Here is a 19,015-nt window from a genome sequence, read left to right on the forward strand (position 1 = left end):
TACACTTTGGTCGTCTATGAGAAGACCCTTTGGTCTTCTATGAGAAGACCCTTTGGCCTTCTATGAGAAGACACCCTGGTCTTTGTCTTCCATAAGAAGGTCCTTGGGTCTTCCATGAAAAGAAACTTTGGTCTTCTAGGAGAAGACCCTTTGATCTTCTAGGAGAAGACCATTTAGCCTTCTAGGAGAAAACCCTTTGGTCTTCTATGAGAAAATCCTTCACTTCTCATGGATGAGACGCTTTGGTTTTCTAGGAGAAGACACCTTGGCTTCTAGGAGAATACACTTTGGTCTTCTATGAGAAGATCCTCTGGTCTTCTGTGAGAAGACCCTTTTGTCTTCTATGAGAACATCCTTTTGTCTTCTATGAGAGGACCTTCTATGAGAAGATCCTTTGATCTTCTATGAGAAGATCCTTTGATCTTCTATGAGAAGTCCTTTGATCTTCTATGAGAACATCTTTTTGGTCTTCTATGAGAAAACCTTTTTGGTCTTCTATGAGAAGACCCCTTAGGTCTCCTATGAAAAGATCCTTTGGCCTTCTAGGACCAGACACCTTGGCCTTTGTCTTCTATGAGAAGATCCTTGGGTCTTCCGTGAGAAGACACTTTGGTCTTCTAGGAGAAGACCCTTTAATCTTCTATGAGAATACTCTTCGGTCTTTTATGAGAATACTCTTTGTTCTTTTATGAGAAGATCCGTTGGTCTTATACGAGAAGTCATTATGGTGTTCTATAAGACGACCCTTTGGTCTTCTATGAGAAGAACTTATTTTTTTCTATGAGAAGAACTTCTGGCTTTTTATCAGAAGACCTTCTGATCTTCGATTAGAAAACCTTGTGATGTTCAGGCCTTTTGTAAGAAAACCCTCTGATCTGCTATGAGAATACCCGTTGGTCTTCTAGGAGAATACTCTTTGGTCTTTTATGAGAAGACCCTATGGACTTAAACGAGAAGTCATTATGGTTTTCTATGAGAAGCCCCTTTGGTCTTCTATGAGAAGTTCCTTTAGCCTTCTATGAGAAGAACTTCTGTTTTTTTTTTTTTATCAGAAGATCTTCTGGTCTTCTCTTTCCATATATGCAACTTCTTTATGCAACAATTTCCTTTTCTTTGATGAGGAGGCCTTCTTATGTACTTTAAGAATATCTTCTAGTATTCTATCAGAGGACTTCACCTACTGTTAGAAGGACTTTACCGTCTACGAGGAGAATTTTTTGCTTTTGTATAGAGATTGAATGGAAGTACGAAAATGGAAAATAATTCTCTACGCCTTACATGAAAAGAAATATATCGGTCAGCACTGTCCAATATCTCCCCAAAAACCGACGAAAATATCAAAAATAATAAATAATTAATGGAGGTCGGAACCTAATTTTGTTAAAACTTTGCATATTCTAATATAAATATCGGCAAAATCGGACTAAGTACTCTTGCACCTGCCATACTAAAGAGGACCAATTCCAAATAATCACAATTTCAATATTTTTAACAACTTTTTAACTAAAATGGAGCATTTCTGATACCTTTCCCATAGAAAATCATTTATCGGAAAAGTCCACAATTTCGTACAATCTTCAAACCCGATTGTACGATATTATGGATTATGGGTAAAGATGGTCTATATCTTAAAGTCAGGTATGGATATAGATCCCTTATATTTCTTGCACCGATTTTATGTGTAGCCTAACTACACGTTTGTCAAATTTGGCGTTTCGATTTAGAAAATCTCTATTATAGATTTCACTCTAGTTTCATATAAATGATTTTAAATTAGATTGAATTTCGAATCATAATGCCAAGTTCCAAGTTAAATATAATCCAGGTTTACAGTTTTTTTCATTGTTTTATATTTTATTTTATTTAAATAGACCAAATCCCCCAAAGGAGTCACCAAAAAAATTACGAAATGTTGGAAAAATGCAAAAAAAAATAATTTACTTTAAATAAATACTAGAGGGCAATAAGTTGAAAACACCAAATAATAATTACCTATGTTGAACCAAATCGATTAAATTTAACTATAGCTCCCATATACATATTTCACCAGATTTTATATTTTAACCTTCTCAAAATCATATAATGGTCTCTCTATTGCAATTAAATTTGGTAGGAGAGCTCATAATCAATATAAAACTACCTCCGTCAAATTTAGTGGACATCAATTTTAATTTAGACATAGCTCCCACATATTAGTCCAATACCAACTTATTAACCACCCCCAAAATCACAATATAAATTTTGTATAGATAAACTTAAGAAACAAATATTAAATTTTTACTGATTCCATCGCCAATACTTTGCCACTTAAAATGCCTTATTGTATTGAATTTAATATTGATTTGAAACTGCCAGTTACGGCTGGCTGACTTCTTCCTGCAATATCATTAATATTCAATCGGTTCATTGTGTCATAACGATTATTAATTCACATTTCGCACAATGCGATCTTCTGCTGATGCAGTGAGCAAGTTTTTTTTCGCCTTCTGCCAAACGGAAATGAAAAGTTTATGCAGTTCATAAAATGCTTGGAATTTTCGAACACTCATTTTCCTGGAATGCCGGAATAAGACTCACAGCAGGAAAATACACTTCAGTGAAATATCCTTGGATATGATGTTGATGATGCGCATTTTAGATAATAAAATATTAACAAAAGTATTTTTGTATTTAAAAAATGCTAAATATTTAATGAAGTTTATTTTTTATTTTCAGAAAAAAAAAAAAGAAATGCTGACTAAAGCCAATGCCAATAACGTCGTTGTCGTTGTCGTCGATATCTCTTGGCCATATTGAAAACTATAAATTTAATACTTCAAAAATTAAATTAAACGTAAACCAGCGAATTGAATTGGACGTAATGGCCAACCACAAACTTCATTATTTACAATACAAAAGTATAGATTATGAATTATGGGAAATTGTGAAATGGATTTTAGTAACTTTATTATGGCAGCCGCATAAAATATAAATTTTATTCAATTTTTAATGCATTCATGACGTGCTTGTATTCCGCTGCATTTGGTCGATAATAGAATGGGTAAGTTGTTATTGTATGAAATAGAACAAAATATTAAATATTGATAGTCTTACAAAAGAATGAAGCTAGAAATAAAGTATTCAAATCTTATATTAAAAGAGGGATAAGCTACCCTTTAGGGCATGTTAGACTAGGAATATTTAACTTATTTTTAGCAATTTGTTTTCAAATCCCAATTATTGAAAAATTAAGAGGGTTTTCTATCTTAAGAATACCTCTAAACACATTTACAGGGTGAAATGAAACAACTGCAAGCAACTTCAGACTCTCATTTCTAAGCCACTAGTCCGACAGCTGTTAAAATTATTCCAGTGACAGCTCAACAAGCATACAAAAGCATTTTGGTAAGAGTTTTCCAGACAAAAAATTATTTGTGATGGAATTGGCTGGAAAACCACAAGTGGCTACCATTAGATCACTCCAGCAATTTATTGTGAATTAATCTCTTGTGTCTCGTACCATCGCACATTACTGTGATACTAGTAGCCTAGCCTGACGTCAAGGAAGTGCACGGAAGAAAACAGCAACATCAGCAGAAATGGTTCGAAATTTAAAGAAGCGACTTAATCGATACCCGTGTCACAGTGGCCTAAAAATGGCTCGTGAGCTAAACATATCTCAATATTCCATTCGGCAAATATTGAAAAACAAGCACGGGGTAAAGCCATTGAAATTCCAAAAAGTGCAGAAAGAAACTAGACTCAATAGACCTAAAGAGTTGCTTCTATTGGCCGAATGTGGTGAACTGCCGAATTTGGTTTTCTCCGATAAGAAAACATTCGTTGTCCAGCAGTTTGTAAACAATCAAAATGATCGTGTTTACTTGCCAAAGAGGTCAGCTGAAAATAAGCACCTTGGGTTGGCCACCAGAACTCAACTGCTGGCCATGGTGTGGGCCGCCATAATAGCCGATGGTCGCTCTCCGCTAGTATTAATCGACCGTGGCATCAGAATAAATGCCGAATGTTATCGCGAAAATATTCTGGAGGGTGTATTAAAGCCTTGGGCACGCAAACATTTTGGTCGGAGACCTTGGACATTCCAATAGGACTCAGCAACATCGCACTCAGCACGCGCCTCCCAAGAATGGTTACAAAATGAGGTTCCTCGCTTTATTAACAGCGCGCAATGGGCACCAAAATCTCCGGATACCACTCCGTTGTACTATTGTGTCTGGAGTATTTTGGAAAGCAAGGTTGGCACTAAAAAATTCCAAAGTGTCGATCACCTCAAGCAAGCGCTTCGCCGGGAATGGGCCAAAATACAGCAGATCAACATTCGGGCAGTGTGTGACGGTTTTATTGGCCGTTTGAAGGCCAACTTAAACTTATTCTAAAATTTGATGCTATTTCCGAAATATTAAAAAAAAACAAGCCGAACTTTGAATACCCTCCACCATTTGGAACGAATTTGAAAAATTTCAAAAAATAAAGCCCTTCTGGTAAAATTTTAAAAATACCGAATATAGCCATTATATTGGGGTCTATACGACGTGGACCTACATAGGCCTTGTTTGTCATAAGCCATTGCCATATTCAAATTCGAAAATTTAAATAAACGGTGAATAATGTAGCTAAAATCATCAAAATATCATATATAGGGAGGTACCGTTATATCGGAGCTGTTCGAAGACCTGGACCAGCATAGACAATTTTCTGTCACAGGCTATAGCATCCATTACGAACGTCAAATACGACATCTCAAAAAATTTCGGTGGGTATTGTACCTACCGACTATTGGGAGGTACTGATATATGGGGCCTATACGAAGACCTGTACCTGCAAAGACAATTTTGGGTCACAGGCTATAGTTTCCATTACGAACTCTAAATACGTAATTTGAAACAATTCCGTTAAGTAATAACGCTAAAATCATCAAAATACCAAATTTTGGGAGGTATCGTTATATGGGGGCTATATGAAGACGTGGACCTGCACAGACAATTTTTTGTCATAGGCTGTAGCATCCATTACGAATCTCAAATTCCAAATTTGAAACAATTCCGGTGTATAATGTCGCTAAAATCATCAAAATAACGAATATCGGGAGTTACCGTTATATGGGGCTATACGAAGACGTAGACCTGCACAGATAATTTTCTGTCATAGGCTGTAGTATCCATTTCGAACTTCAAATACCAAAGTTGAAACAATTCCGATGAATAATGTCGCTAAAATCATCAAAATACCGAATATCGGGAGGTGCCGTTGTATAGGGGCTATACGAAGACGTAGACCTGCACAGATAATTTCCTGTCATAGGATGTAGTATCTATTTCGAACTTCAAATACCAAATTTGAAATAATTCCGGTGAATAATGTCGCTGAAATCATCAAAATACCGAATATCGGCAGGTACTTATATATGGGGGCTATATGAAAACGTGGAACTACATGGCCCATTTACGAACTTAACCTGCCCACTGGAAAAATAAACACCTGTACAAAATTTTTGCATTCTATCTCAATTCGTTCGAAAGATAGCGTGATTACAACAGACAGACGGACAGGGCTAAATCGACTTAGAATTTTACGCTGATCAAGAATATATACACTTTGTTGAGTCTGACATGAGTATTTCGAGGAGTTACAAACGGAATGACAAAGTTAATATACCCTCCGTAGTATGGTGGATGGTATAAAAATGAATAATTATGGCCTTTGACTTTTTTGCACTTTTTTTATCCCACCCTGTATATGGAAGTTATAGCTATACCTGAACCGATTTCGGTCTATTTAGAAGTCGCCTGAAATGTTCCAAATCCAAGTCGAAAATCAAATCACAAATATTGGTATGATAATCTCTCTAGTTTAAACAAATTTATAGTGCTACTAACACTACTCTATTCTTTCATTAATTTTCCGTTGCTATTCGACCATCTCGCGAATTTTCAAACCCCCTCTATGGTACGCATATAAATTATTTCATTACAATGATGTCAACTATGAATTCCAGTGATAAATAGAATCCTTGTGTGGAATACAGAATGGTATCGGCGCCATTAATAAATCATTGTTTGATTTATGTTAATCCTGGACTTTGTAGTTGTGATGGCATTATTAACATTTAATTAAAATCGCACCGATACTGCCAACAAAGAAAAATTGATAGTTTATAACATTATACACGAGTGGATTTAAAGTTATTAAAATTATTTTGCAGAGCAAAATTAAAAAAAAAAATAACAGGGGATAATAATTATGAACAAGTGTATGAATAGCTTCGATAAAATAATCAATACCATTTATCTCAGATATCTCAAATTTATAATTTTTATTTTCACAGAATTCCAAGATAATTAAGAAACCAGTCTAGATTTTTATGAGTATTAAGATTTTACTATCCCAAATGCTTTTAGCTATCGTATAAGACGATGGATGATGTGTCATGATGTCTGAACTCAAAAAAATGAATCTTTCTACTGGTGTCACAAGAAAATAACAGCTTGCTTCCATAAATGCTTGCATATCTTAGCTTTCTCAAATATTTCAAATCAATACAGTATTATCGCTCAATTTGTCGGCCCCATTCCATGTGTGGCACTTTATTGATAATAACCATGTCTACACCGCATAAATCGAACTTACCACTCATAATAGACAGCAGCAGCAAACAGATCCCGCCGAAATTGATTATTCGACTGTTTGCAGCTTTCATAGTTTCAATCATCGATGACAAAGTGTCGACAGCAAATTGTCGTACATCAGGTCGAGAGTGAATCCACTTCAGAAAATAGATTGCAATCGGCAACAAAAACAACCACAACAAACAAATAAAGTTTGGATGGCGAATAAAGCCAGTCGTCGTCGTCGTCGGCGTTGTTGTTGTTGTTATCTGCTGTTTAATAAAGCAAAATGTTGTTGTGTGGCATTTCTTTTTTTATAAAGTCATAGAACACAAACATATTTGTTCAGAGTTTAGTTGGTGCCACGACTTCTCCTTTTTGTTCTCCTCTGTATTTGCGTCTTTTTTTCGAACTTTGTGTTAAAGGGAAGAAGATGGAGATTGCTGGTATTATCGTCGAAAAAACAAAGACAATGTCGGTTAGTTAGTTATATGCGTTGTTTATTTTGTTGGCTTTTTGCCAATATGGAACAAATCCTTCTGCATCAAGTCAAGACATGACTGTGAGTTCCATCCATGTAGTCGATATATCTGAAAAGAAAGAGTTGTGGAAGAAAGAAGGGAAGATAAAATTAAGTACTTAAAGAAAAAATAAATGGATAATATATATTTTTATCATTTTATGCAATTAGGTTATTAACTACAACCTACGCTTCTAGATAGAAGATGACTTGGCTTTGGCCCAAGAACATGGTACCGCACATTCGCAAAAACAGCGCGATAAAGAGGATACAACTCCTATTTTCAACTTTATTTAAGTGTTTTGTTGCTGGTCGGCACATTTGAGCCGAATTTAAGATATCAATATTTGAATCGAGACGTCAAACCTTAATGAGCTGCCGCTATCAGACCAGAATATGTTACTATCACAAATCATAAAATTCCTTTCTTAAACGTGGTCATAAAAATTTGATATATTAGAACAGTGTTGGCTTGTTTGTTCGGGATACCATAGTATTTTGTTGTTTGCAAAATGGTCAGGCTTTATCCCTTTATTGTTGTTTTTATAAAAACAACGTTTTTAGGCAGGGAATACATAGGTTTCGGAAAGAGCCTACTATCGTCATATGTTCCCTTGTTTTATGTCTGGGATATTCTCTCCAGAAGATTTTTAAATATAACTTCTATGCAACATTTTTTTACGAAAGGGACGAGATCGTAAGCTCAATAGAAGAGGAACCAAAGAATTAAATAAAACTAAAATTCTTTGGGAAAGTCTTCTAAATCTTACAAACGCACTTATAAACAATTACATCTTTCTCCACTTGTTATGCTTCCGTTCAACCTGAACGAAGTAGCATAACCATATAAGTTGGTTTTGTCTATTACAACAAAAACCCCTTCGTCGACCGTGCCTTGTCTATTAATGGAACAATGTTGGCTTTCTTTCTTTCTTCGGGATACCATAGTATTTTGTTGTTGCAAAATGGTCAGGCTTAATCTCTTTATTGTTGTTTCTATAAAAATAACTTAGTTCATCGTAATATTATTGCCAAACTTAGATCGCGCTCGGATATGGGCAATACAGGTCCAGTCCTTCTAGTACCTGTCCCTGAGAAAGTATATATTTTCATTGAAAATGGATGACATCGATTCACTCCATCAAGGAAGTGGGCGGAAGAAAACAGCAACATCAGCAGAAATGTTTCGAAAAGTAGAGAAGCGACTTGATCGAAATCAGTGGCCGAAAAATGGCTCGTGAGCTGAACATATCGCAATATTCCATTCAGCAAATATGAAAAAAGAGCTCGGGGTAAAGCCATTGAAATTCCAAAAAAATTCAAGAACTTACACCGCAACCGAAGGAAACTAGACTCAAAAGAGCTAAAGAGTTGCTTCGCTTGGCCGAAAGTGGTGAACTGCCGATTTTGGTTTTCTCCGATGAGAAAACGTTTTTCACGTTTTTCGTTTTCCAGCAGTTTGTAAACAGACAAAATGATCGGGTTTACTTGCCAAAGAGGTCAACTGAAAATGTGCACCTTCAGTTGGCCACCAGAACTGGTGATGTTGTGGGGCCGCTACAACTGCCGATGGTCCGTGGCATCAGAATAAATGCCGAATATTACCGCGAAAAAATTCTGGAGGGTGTATTAAAGCCCTAGGCACGCAAACATTTGGCCGCAGACCTTGAACATTCCAACAGGACTCAGCATCATCGCACTCAGCACGCGAACACCCAAGAATGGTTACAAAATGAGGTTCCTCACTTCATTTCAGTGGACGGAAGAAAACAGCAACATCAGTAGAAATGGTTCGAAAAGAAAAGAAGCGACTTGATTGAAACCCTCCCAGTGGCCGACAAATGGCTTGCGAGCTGAACATATCGCAATATTCCATTCAGCAAATATTGAAAAATGAGCTCGGAGTAAAGCCATTGAAATTCCAAAAAGTTCAAGAACTTACACCGCAACTGAAGGAAACTAGACTCAAAAGAGCTAAAGAGTTGTTTCGTCAGAGGTCACTTGAAAATGTGCACCTTCGGTTGGCCACCAGAACTCAAGCGCCGGTAATGGTGATGGCCGTGATCGATGGCTGTAATCAATACTGGCATCAGAATAAATGCCGAATGCTATCGCGAAAATATTCTGGAGGGTGTATTAAAGCCCTGGGCACACAAACATTTGGGCCGCAGACCTTGAACATTCCATTTTAAATAGGTATAGTGTCATAAAATTAAAAAAATAATTATTCGATGTTTCTTCTAACTTCGGACAATGCAATATCTTCATCAAAATTTGTTCTAGTGTGAATGCAAAACTCGTCGGCCCATTTTTCAGATACCACACCCACAAAGGGTAAAATAATTATATTTGTATAAGCCATAGATGTAATGTAAATATCGAATATGTAGGACCACTGCTTCAGGTACCTCAACCACAAAATATAAATAATTTTACGAAAAGTACTGAATGGTACTATATTTATGTATTGGGTGAAGAAATTGATATAAAATCCTGAAGTTTTATATTTAGATTGCTGATAGTATATGTTTTTGAGATTTGGCGGCGGTTTGGAAATGCGACCTATAACGAAAAGTACTAAATTTGGTATAGGACGAAGAGATAGAGCAGAAACCCTGAAATTTGATATGGATGTCACCGTTGGTGTCTGTGGCTAAGATATGGAGGTAGTCTTGCAAATGTGTACTATAATTTTTCGAAAAGTACTAAGTGGTACTAAAATGGGTATTGGGTGAAGGGATAGCTGGAATCCAAAATTTGAAACTGAAGGGTATGTTGATATCTAGGATTGAGTTATGGAGTTGGTTTGGGAAATGTGTTATATAATTGCACGAAAAGTACTGGATGGTACTATATTTTAATTTGGGTGAAGATAGAGATACAATTAACTCAACCATTTGTGCGAGAGGTATTAGAAGGAGTGAGCCGATATTGTCCACTTGGACAATTGACTAAGCCCTAACAAAAATATTAGTATTTGCAAAGTTTGAATAAATTTTTCTTTATTATTTATTTTCTTGAAAATGATGACCTTTTGTGAAGCGGTGATGAATGGACTGATGTTGCCCAGCTTCGAAATCGATCTAAGTTTCATAATAATATAAGGAGGTAACAATTATGGACCAAAGTGGGCATTGACTTCAAAAGTTATAGTGCGCCCCAGCCAGTCAGACAAGCGAAAGGACACAACTAAATCGTTCCCAAATGCCCTTGTTCCATGGAGACCTTGGATCTATATTCTTGAAATGAACTATTATAGCCTCTCTACGAACTATATCTATGTGTGGAAAATATATTACGATGTACCAAATTTTTAGCAAAATCGGGCACTACTTCTACAGTTATCATCCCCATCTTCAAAAATTGTGGAAAAAATGTTGTTTATGGTCTATCAAATGTTTGACACTGCCGTATTACGTCACTTTTTTACCCTTATGTCTTTCGAAAATGTTCCAAATTGTCTTACTAATTTTAATACACATGCAAACATGCCATATAATTATAATTTAGCTCACGAAAAAGCCTTCTAAATTAAAACAGAAAAATAATTTGATATAACTTCCAAGTGACGTTATCATTTCAATCAATGACAGAATATTAAACAAAAACCCAAAAAAAAAAACTGCACAAAGATAGATTCCTATGAAAAATGAATTCTATTTTTAACCCTGAACTAAATGTCAAATTTACTAAATATCCTCCCATGCACTGTTGCCTTGAAATAAAATAAAAAGCGAAATAACTCAAAACCGCCAAAAACAACGCAACAGCGGAGGAAACACGAAGGAAGATGAAGCATTGCCTCAATTTGGAATTGCTGGTTTTTTTTTTTTTGGTTTTTTGCTGCTTCTTGTTTCGTTTACTTAGTGTTGAGAAGGAAACGCTTAAATAAACCCCATCTCAATTACAAGAGCTGCAAGTTTTAAGGACATAACCAGGATATTTGAAGTGGCCTTTTGTGAACTTTTGGAGATCGTCGTTCATTTCTTTGTCGACTGTAATTGGCACATTGTTTCTTGAGCCAGCAAGTCAAGCAGCCAGCCAGCAAGGCAGTCTGTCAGCCAGTTGGTGCATTCTCTAGCTTTTCAGAAAAAATAACCTTCCTCTCTTTTTTTTGGTAAACTTAGCAGTTGGCGATTTTGGTGCAGTTGCAGTAATGTTTGTTTCTTCATTTGTTTTTGTAAATATTAGTGTTGTTGCTGCTGTTGTTTTCATTGCTTTGATTAGTATTGTTGCCAAATAACTTACTGGAGAAAATAATTGAAAATGTCAACAGCAATCCCGGCAAAGATTTGGTCGTCTTGCGTTGTTGTTGGCATAATTGTTGAAGATAGGGGACTTGCATGTCCTGTGTGCACCCACCACGAAATACTTAAGAAGGGAAGAAAAATTGAAAGTAATTTGTATTGTCGGATATTGTTTTCAAATAACGTTCAATTATAGAACCAATTAAAATCAATGTCACTGCTTTTAAATGTATTGAGCATAGCTATAAATAAACGAATTGAGCCGGAGTAATTACAGTTGGCAGAACTTTTTCCCAATTAACGGGACAATATTGTCCATTTTGTATGGAACCTAAGTAAAAATGATATAAATACTGCGACGTACCAGGTTTGGTTGCTTCCTTCACTTTATATGCAATATGGGATAATTTTTAGAAAATATTAAAATATGTTTGGGGTTCCAGATATAGTTGAACGAAGTATTCCATTATCATACTTCATCTATTACAGATAAAGATATCGGTATGGACAAAACCAGAATTAGGAGATCCGATCTCTACCATCTTTTTAATAGATCTTTTGTTGATGGAAATATTGAGATATGTTATGCTTGAGTGGAATCGGATGATAAGTTCGCGTTTTATGAACTTCATGGATATTCACAATTTTGATCCTTTTGGGGAAGTTACCAGAAGGAGTGGACCGAAACATCCTATCTTCACAGCAGATCTTGTGTTAGTAGTAATAATTGGATATGTGTAATATTAGGAGAACCGGATGCTTATTATGCATTTTATAATCTTTTTATACCCTCCACCATACTATGGAGGGTATATTAACTTTGTCATTCCGTTTGTAACTCCTCGAAATACTCATATCAGACCCAACAAAGTATATATATTCTTGATCAGCGTAAAATTCTAAGTCGATTTAGCGATGTCCGTCTGTCTGTCTGTCTGTCTGTCTGTTGTAATCACGCTATCTTTCGAATGAATTGAGATAGATGGCTAAAATTTTGCACACATGTTTATTTTTCCAGTAGGCAGGTTAAGTTCGTAAATGGGCCATGTAGGTCCACGTTTTCATATAGCCCCCATATAATGGTATCTCCCTATATTCGATATTTTGATGATTTTAGCGATATTATTCACGGGAATTGTTTCAAATTTGGTATTTGAAGTTCAAAATGGATACTACACCCTAAGACAGAAAATTGTCTGTGCAGATCCACGTCTTCATATAGCCCCCATATAACGGTACCTCCCTATATTCGGTATTTTGATGATTTTAGCGACATTATTCACCGGAATTGTTTCAAAATTGGTATTTGAAGTTCGTTATAGGAACTACAGTCTGTGACAGAAAATTGTCTGTGCGGGTCCAGGTCTTCGTATAGGCCCCATATATCAGTACCTCCCTATATTCGGTATTTTGACGATTTTAGGTACAATACCCACTGAAGTTGTTTGAGATGTGGTATTTGAAGTTCGTAATAGATGCTACAGCCTGTGACAGAAAATTGTCTATGCTGGTCCAGGTCTTCGCACAGCTCCAATTTAACGGCACCTCCTTATATACGATATTTTGATGATTTTAGCTACATTATTCGCCGTTTATTTCAAGTTTCGAATTTGCTTAATGGCTTTTGACAAACAATGCCTATGTATGTCCACGTCGTATAGACCCCAAAATAACGGCTATATTCGGTATTTTTAACATTGTAACAGAATTTTTTAAAAATTTTATTTTTTAAAAATTTCCAAATTCGTTGAAAATGGTGGAGGGTATTAAAAGTTCGGCCCGGCCGAACTTACTGCTTTTTAACTTGTTGGTTATTCAAAACGTTGAACCCTATATAGGGTATGTAAAAGAAGGTATGGTCCGATCTCTACCATTTTCATAACAGATCTTGTATTGAATCAAATATTGCGATTTGCTAAGTTTGAATGGAACCAGATATTGATTTCGCGTTCTATTAGCTTCATGGCTATTCGAAATGTTGACCCTCTGTGGTGGAGGTACGAGAAGGAGTGGACCGATGTATCTTATTTTCGCAGCAGATCTTGTGTTATTAGAAAAAAATAGGATGGGGGAAATATGAAGAGACCCAGATGCTTATTTCGGATATTATTATCGTTTTGGTTACTCGAAACGTTGACCCTTTGTAACGGAGGTACCAGAAGGAATGGTCCGATCACTACCATCTTTACAACAGGTCTTGTGTTGATAGAAATATTGGGATGTGCCAAGTCTGAAGTCGTTTATGAATTCCGCACTGTATGAGCTTAATAGATATTCAAAATTTTAACCCTTTGTGGAGGAGGTACCAGAGGGAGTGGTCCGATATATTCCATCTTCACAACAGACCGATGGTTAATAAAAATATTTTGATGTGTAATTAGAAGACATTCGAACTCTTACACCACATTTTATAGAAATTATAATTATTCAAAAAGTTGACCCTTTATTTGGGGAGGTACAGGGTTGCCCATATTCGACGGACCCATGTTTTTTTTTTAAATCAAAGAAAAAATAAAAATTTGGCTGTTAGCAATGTTAATCATTTAATTTGTTCCAAGTAGATTTGTTTACATCAATTTTAGAATATGATATCTCTCAAATGGCCGCCTCTGGCGCTGATGACGTACTGTGCCCTTTTTGCTGCATTTTCCATAGTCTTTGCCAACATTTCGGCCGGAATAGCGGCTTTTTCTTCACGAATGTTGTCCTTGAGCTCTTCTACGGTCCTTGGCTTGTTAACGTAAACCTTTGACTTCAAATATCCCCACAAGAAGAAGTCAGGCGGCGTCAAATCGGGCGAACGCGGTGGCCAGTCCAAATCACCACTTTTCGACATCAAACGGCTCGGAAACAAATTCTTCAGAAAATCGATTGTTATGCGACTTGTGTGCGGTGGAGCGCCGTCTTGTTGAAACCAGAATTGCCTCATACGCTTTCGACGAATAATTGGCATCACAAAGTTGGTCATCATGTCGCAGCATGGCCATTTTCATTTTGGAAGAAAAACGGCCCAATGGCCTTTTTCGCACTAACGCCGCACCAAACTGTGACTTTTTCGTCATGAAGAGGCACTTCTTTAATCTCCTGAGGATTTTCAGTGACGCTCCTGATTGATGGTAACAGCATGGCCATTTTCATTTTGGAAGAAAAACGGCCCAATGACCGTTTTCGCACTAACGCCGCACCAAACTGTGACTTTTTCGTCATGAAGAGGCACTTCTTGAATCTCCTGTGGATTTTCAGTGGCGTAAAAACGGCAATTTTGCTTATTTACGGTCCCATTCAATGTTAAATCTGCTTCATCGGACATGATAATTTTGTTCCAAAATTGCTCGTCATCTTCGGCCATTTCGATGACTCTTTGGGCCCATTCCAATCGACGAGGCTTGTCCGCAGGCAAAATTCTTTGCGTCAATTGAATTTTGTAGGGCAACAAATGAAAATCAATGCGAATAATCCGTTGTAAAGTGGACCGAGCCATGCCCAACTGCTGAGAACGGCGTTTTTGGTTTGTTCTTGGGGACCTCTCAACACTGGCTCGTACGGCAGCGATATTCTCGGCCGATCGCCTTGGTCGACTTTTATATGGCCTCTTCGGATTTGAAAATTTTTCGTATAAACGCTTAATGATGTTCTTAGAAGGCACATTTCTCACATTTTTTAATGTTTTCCTCTGTTGAATGTAAATTTCAACTATTTCAGAGCGCTCGCGTGGCGTGTATTGGTTCATGGTTAAAATCTGCTTGGACTGACGCTTCAAACGCGGTATGTGATTAAGGGATGTGAGATCTCTGTCAAAAGTTATGGCGTTGCCAGATGGGTCCGTCGAATATGGGCAACCCTGTACTTGATGGTATGGACCGATACTTTTTTTTTAAGTCGAACTTTTTAGGGGGGACACACCAGAAGGAGACGAGCGCTATTGCCCCTTTTCGAACTCGATCTAAGTTTGATAATAATATTACGATATACCAAGTTTGGATTAAATCGGATACTCCCTTCGAGAGTTATCGTGCGCACCAGCCAGACAGACGGAAGGACGGACAACGCCAGATCGACTCCAAATTTCCTGAAACAGATTTGGTGCAAAGAGACCTAGGTTTTAAACCCGTTATTTTGATGGGGAATCTTTTGGCCGTATCTACTAATATGTACCCCCTGTAGCCATATGGCTGACGGTATATGGAATTTGGAATCGAAAGGCTCTGCGATGAAGAGGAAGCCATAGATTGACCACGCAGGTTTTGACCACGTTTTCAAACGAGTTGTAGGATGATGTCAACTTTGCGACAACAACCAATCAAATGCATCACAACTTAATATTCTAGACTTCCCTGTGTTTTAGGCTATAAAAAATGCCAGTTTTCAACAAATATTAAAATACAAATAATAACCGCAGTGCCATGCAGAGAAAATAATACCCACATATTTATTTGTCATTTTCTCACAATGAAGCCATGTCTCATTGAAGCATAAAATATGCTCTTTACTTTTGTCTGAACCAAAAAAAAAATCCATAGATACAAATATACATTTATTTATGGCAAAACACAAAAGAATCTGCTCAAATATTGAATAAAAACAGGGAAAATAAAGAAAAGTAAAAAAAAAAAGTTTTTAAACGTTCATCATCATCAGCAGCCGCAGAAGCAGAAGCAGCATCGCATTCTAACTGAACATACTCAACATCCGCCATGACGTTGTTCACAGTTTACTTTATGGTTTTCCATAGTGAAAAATAAGAAAATAATAATCGTCGCACACACATACATACATTCATTTTTTCTTTTCAGTTTCTTGCTGTGTTCTTGTTTGCAAGATTGAATGAATATGAAGCGCGGCGCTGTTGTAGTTAAAAAATGAAAAACACAAAATAAAGACAACCAAATCAAAAAAAGAAAACTGCCGAAAAACTTTTTGTTTTCTTTTTTTGTTTTGTTTCTCTCTATTGAAGAAAGCTATGCTGCAACAGTTAGGACAAAAAGAAATTGCCTTTATGAATGCGAAATAAACTAAATGAAAACATTTTCTCGGTAGGCTGATTATTCATTGTTACATTGTGTGATTACTAAATGGTTTCAAAAAAAATAACAAAAACAAAAAAAAAAAACAAATATATTTAAGACTATGCAAATCATGAAGATTGTGGTGGCATTTTAATGGAGGATATATTATTTCCATCATATATATTCTTCAACACAATATTTTGAGGGTATTTTAAGTTTCATTTGGATCAACAAAAGCAGATTTTCTCCTGATTTTGCAGGTTACAATTATATATTTAGTAGAAAGTGCCTACCACTTAGTTAGCGAAAAGTCCACCTTAACATATTAGATTCGTTAAGACTTTTTATACCCTCCACAGTAGTGGAGTTCATTCCATGGAATTGTGGAAGGTACGGCTGAACATAAAGCCCTTTTTAGTTGTTGTGGCTCAAGATGTACAATTGGTTCAGTTTGAAAAAAATTCATTTATCAATCATTCCGTTTTTAACATCCTTAAATATTCGTCGTAGACCCCATAAAGTATATATATTTATAATCAGCATAAAATTCTAAGTCGATTTAACGATGTCCGTCTGTCTGTCTGTCCGTCTGTCTTTTGAAATCACGATACAGTCCACATTATTTGACGTAGAGCGCCAAAATTTAGCAGAGCAATTTGTATTGTGTCTAGGATGGTTGGTATTGGAAATGATATATGATATATCGGTCCACTTTTGGCATAATCCCCATATTCGGTATTTTGATTATTTTTGCCACATTTTTTCACGGATTTGTCTGAAAATTGGTATTTGTAGGTCATAACGGGTCCCAGTTCGTGTGGCAAAATATTGCATGTATAGGTCCACGCTTTGGTATAGCCCCCATATAAAGGTACCTCCCGATATTCGGTATTTTGATTATTTTTGTCACATTTTTTCACGGATTTCTCTAAAAATTTGTATCTTTTGGTCATAATGGGTTCCAAGCTCCGGTGGCGAAACATTGCATATATGGGTCCACGTTTTGGTGTAGCCCGCTAATAACAGTACCTCCCAATATTCGGTATTTTGATGATTTTTTACACTTTTTTTGCGAATTTCTCTGAAAGTTGGTAGTTGTAGATCATAATGGGTGCCAGTTCGTGTGGCAAATCATTGTAATTATAGGTCCACGCTTTGGTATAGTCCCAATATAACGTTACCTCCCGATATTCGGTATTTTGATGATTTTTGCCACATTTTTTCATGGATTTTTCTTAAAATTGGTATTTGTAGGTTATAATGGGTTCTAGCTCCTTTGGCGTAACATTGCATGTATAAGTCCACGATTTGGTATAGCCCCCATATAACGGTACTTTTCGATATTCGGCATTTTACACATTTCTTCGCGGATTTGTCTAGGAATTGGTATTTGTTGGTATCAATGGGTTCTAGTTCTTTTGGCGAAACACTGTATGTATAGGTTCACGTTTTTGTATAGCTCCATATAGCCGTATTTCCCGATATTCGGTATTTTGATGATTTTTGGTACATTTTCCCATGAATATGTCTAAAAATTGGTATATGTGGGTCAAATGGGCTCTAATGTTTCCTTTATCCTAAGGTGGAGGGAATTAAAAGTTTGGCCCGGCCGAACTTAATGTTTTTTACTTGTTTTTTACATCAAAAAGTCTTCAAAATCTTTAATTTTGAAGTATGCCAAAAATTGTTTGGTCCAGAACCATAATTACGTCTCCATATATTAAACCTAGAAACCTATAGTGACCTCGATATTAATTTTCAGAATTTCAGCTCAATCTCTTCACCAACCAAATTTAGTAACATTTAGGACGCATATCTAAAGCAATTTACATCTTTACATCCTAGACACCAAATTTCTAAAACCTAAATACAAGATACAAACAGAGACCTCAAATTTCGGGATTACAGTTCTATGGATTTACTTAATACACAACATAGCACTTTTCTAACAATTATAGAGCCCATCTCAAAACCATCAGACAACAACAGTGACATCATTCACCCAATACCCTATTTAGTTCTATTTAATATATTTCGTGCACTTATAGAACACATCTGCCAAAACATCTCCATATGTCCAGGCTGCACAAGAACAGACATACCAAATTTCAGTTTTCAAGCACTATCTGTTCACCCAATACCAAATTGTATCAAATATAGTAGTTTTTTGTGAACTTGAAGTAGAGATTTCCAAAACCACATCTTTCACAAACCTACCACCAACAGGGATTGTAATACACAATTTCAAAATTTAGTTCACCCAAAACAAACTGTTTCAAACAGAATAACATTTAGTACAGTTCGCACACTTAGTACATATTTCCAAGACCACCTTCCTATATCAAACATACTTTCCTACTTTATTTTTCTGTTGGGGTATTACAAGTCTGATTGGGCCAAAAATTATGTATCACCTAAAAATATTGGTCCACGACATAGGAAACTATATATGGATCTTTCTATCTCCTAGCCATGTGTGTCCGTGTTAATTTATAATCGCTACAGGTCGCAATTATAGCCCGATCCTCACGAAATTGTAACTGGAGGTTGGGATAGGGTCAGAATAGAACCTTTTTTTTTTTCTTTTTTTTTTTTTTTGGATGATCGAAAAATATTTATTTGTTGCAATGGACCAAA

At 36.3% G+C, this 19,015-nt stretch overlaps 1 protein-coding gene across 5 annotated transcripts in view; it reads right to left on the reverse strand.

The window, feature by feature from the left end:
* LOC131804467 (protein sidekick-like) overlaps positions 1–19,015 on the reverse strand; it is a 360,538-nt gene that overhangs the window by 27,267 nt on the left and 314,256 nt on the right. For all 5 annotated transcript variants that reach the window (XM_059127399.1, XM_059127397.1, XM_059127398.1 and 2 more), the window contains one exon: positions 6,628–7,195. In XM_059127399.1, coding sequence (XP_058983382.1) covers positions 6,628–6,709 — 82 coding nt within the window. In that variant the 5' untranslated portion in view covers positions 6,710–7,195. The remainder of the gene's footprint in view (positions 1–6,627; positions 7,196–19,015) is intronic.

The sequence above is a fragment of the Musca domestica genome, unplaced genomic scaffold (assembly GCF_030504385.1).
Source record: "Musca domestica strain aabys unplaced genomic scaffold, Musca_domestica.polishedcontigs.V.1.1 45, whole genome shotgun sequence".
NCBI classification, from domain to species: Eukaryota; Metazoa; Arthropoda; class Insecta; order Diptera; family Muscidae; genus Musca; species Musca domestica.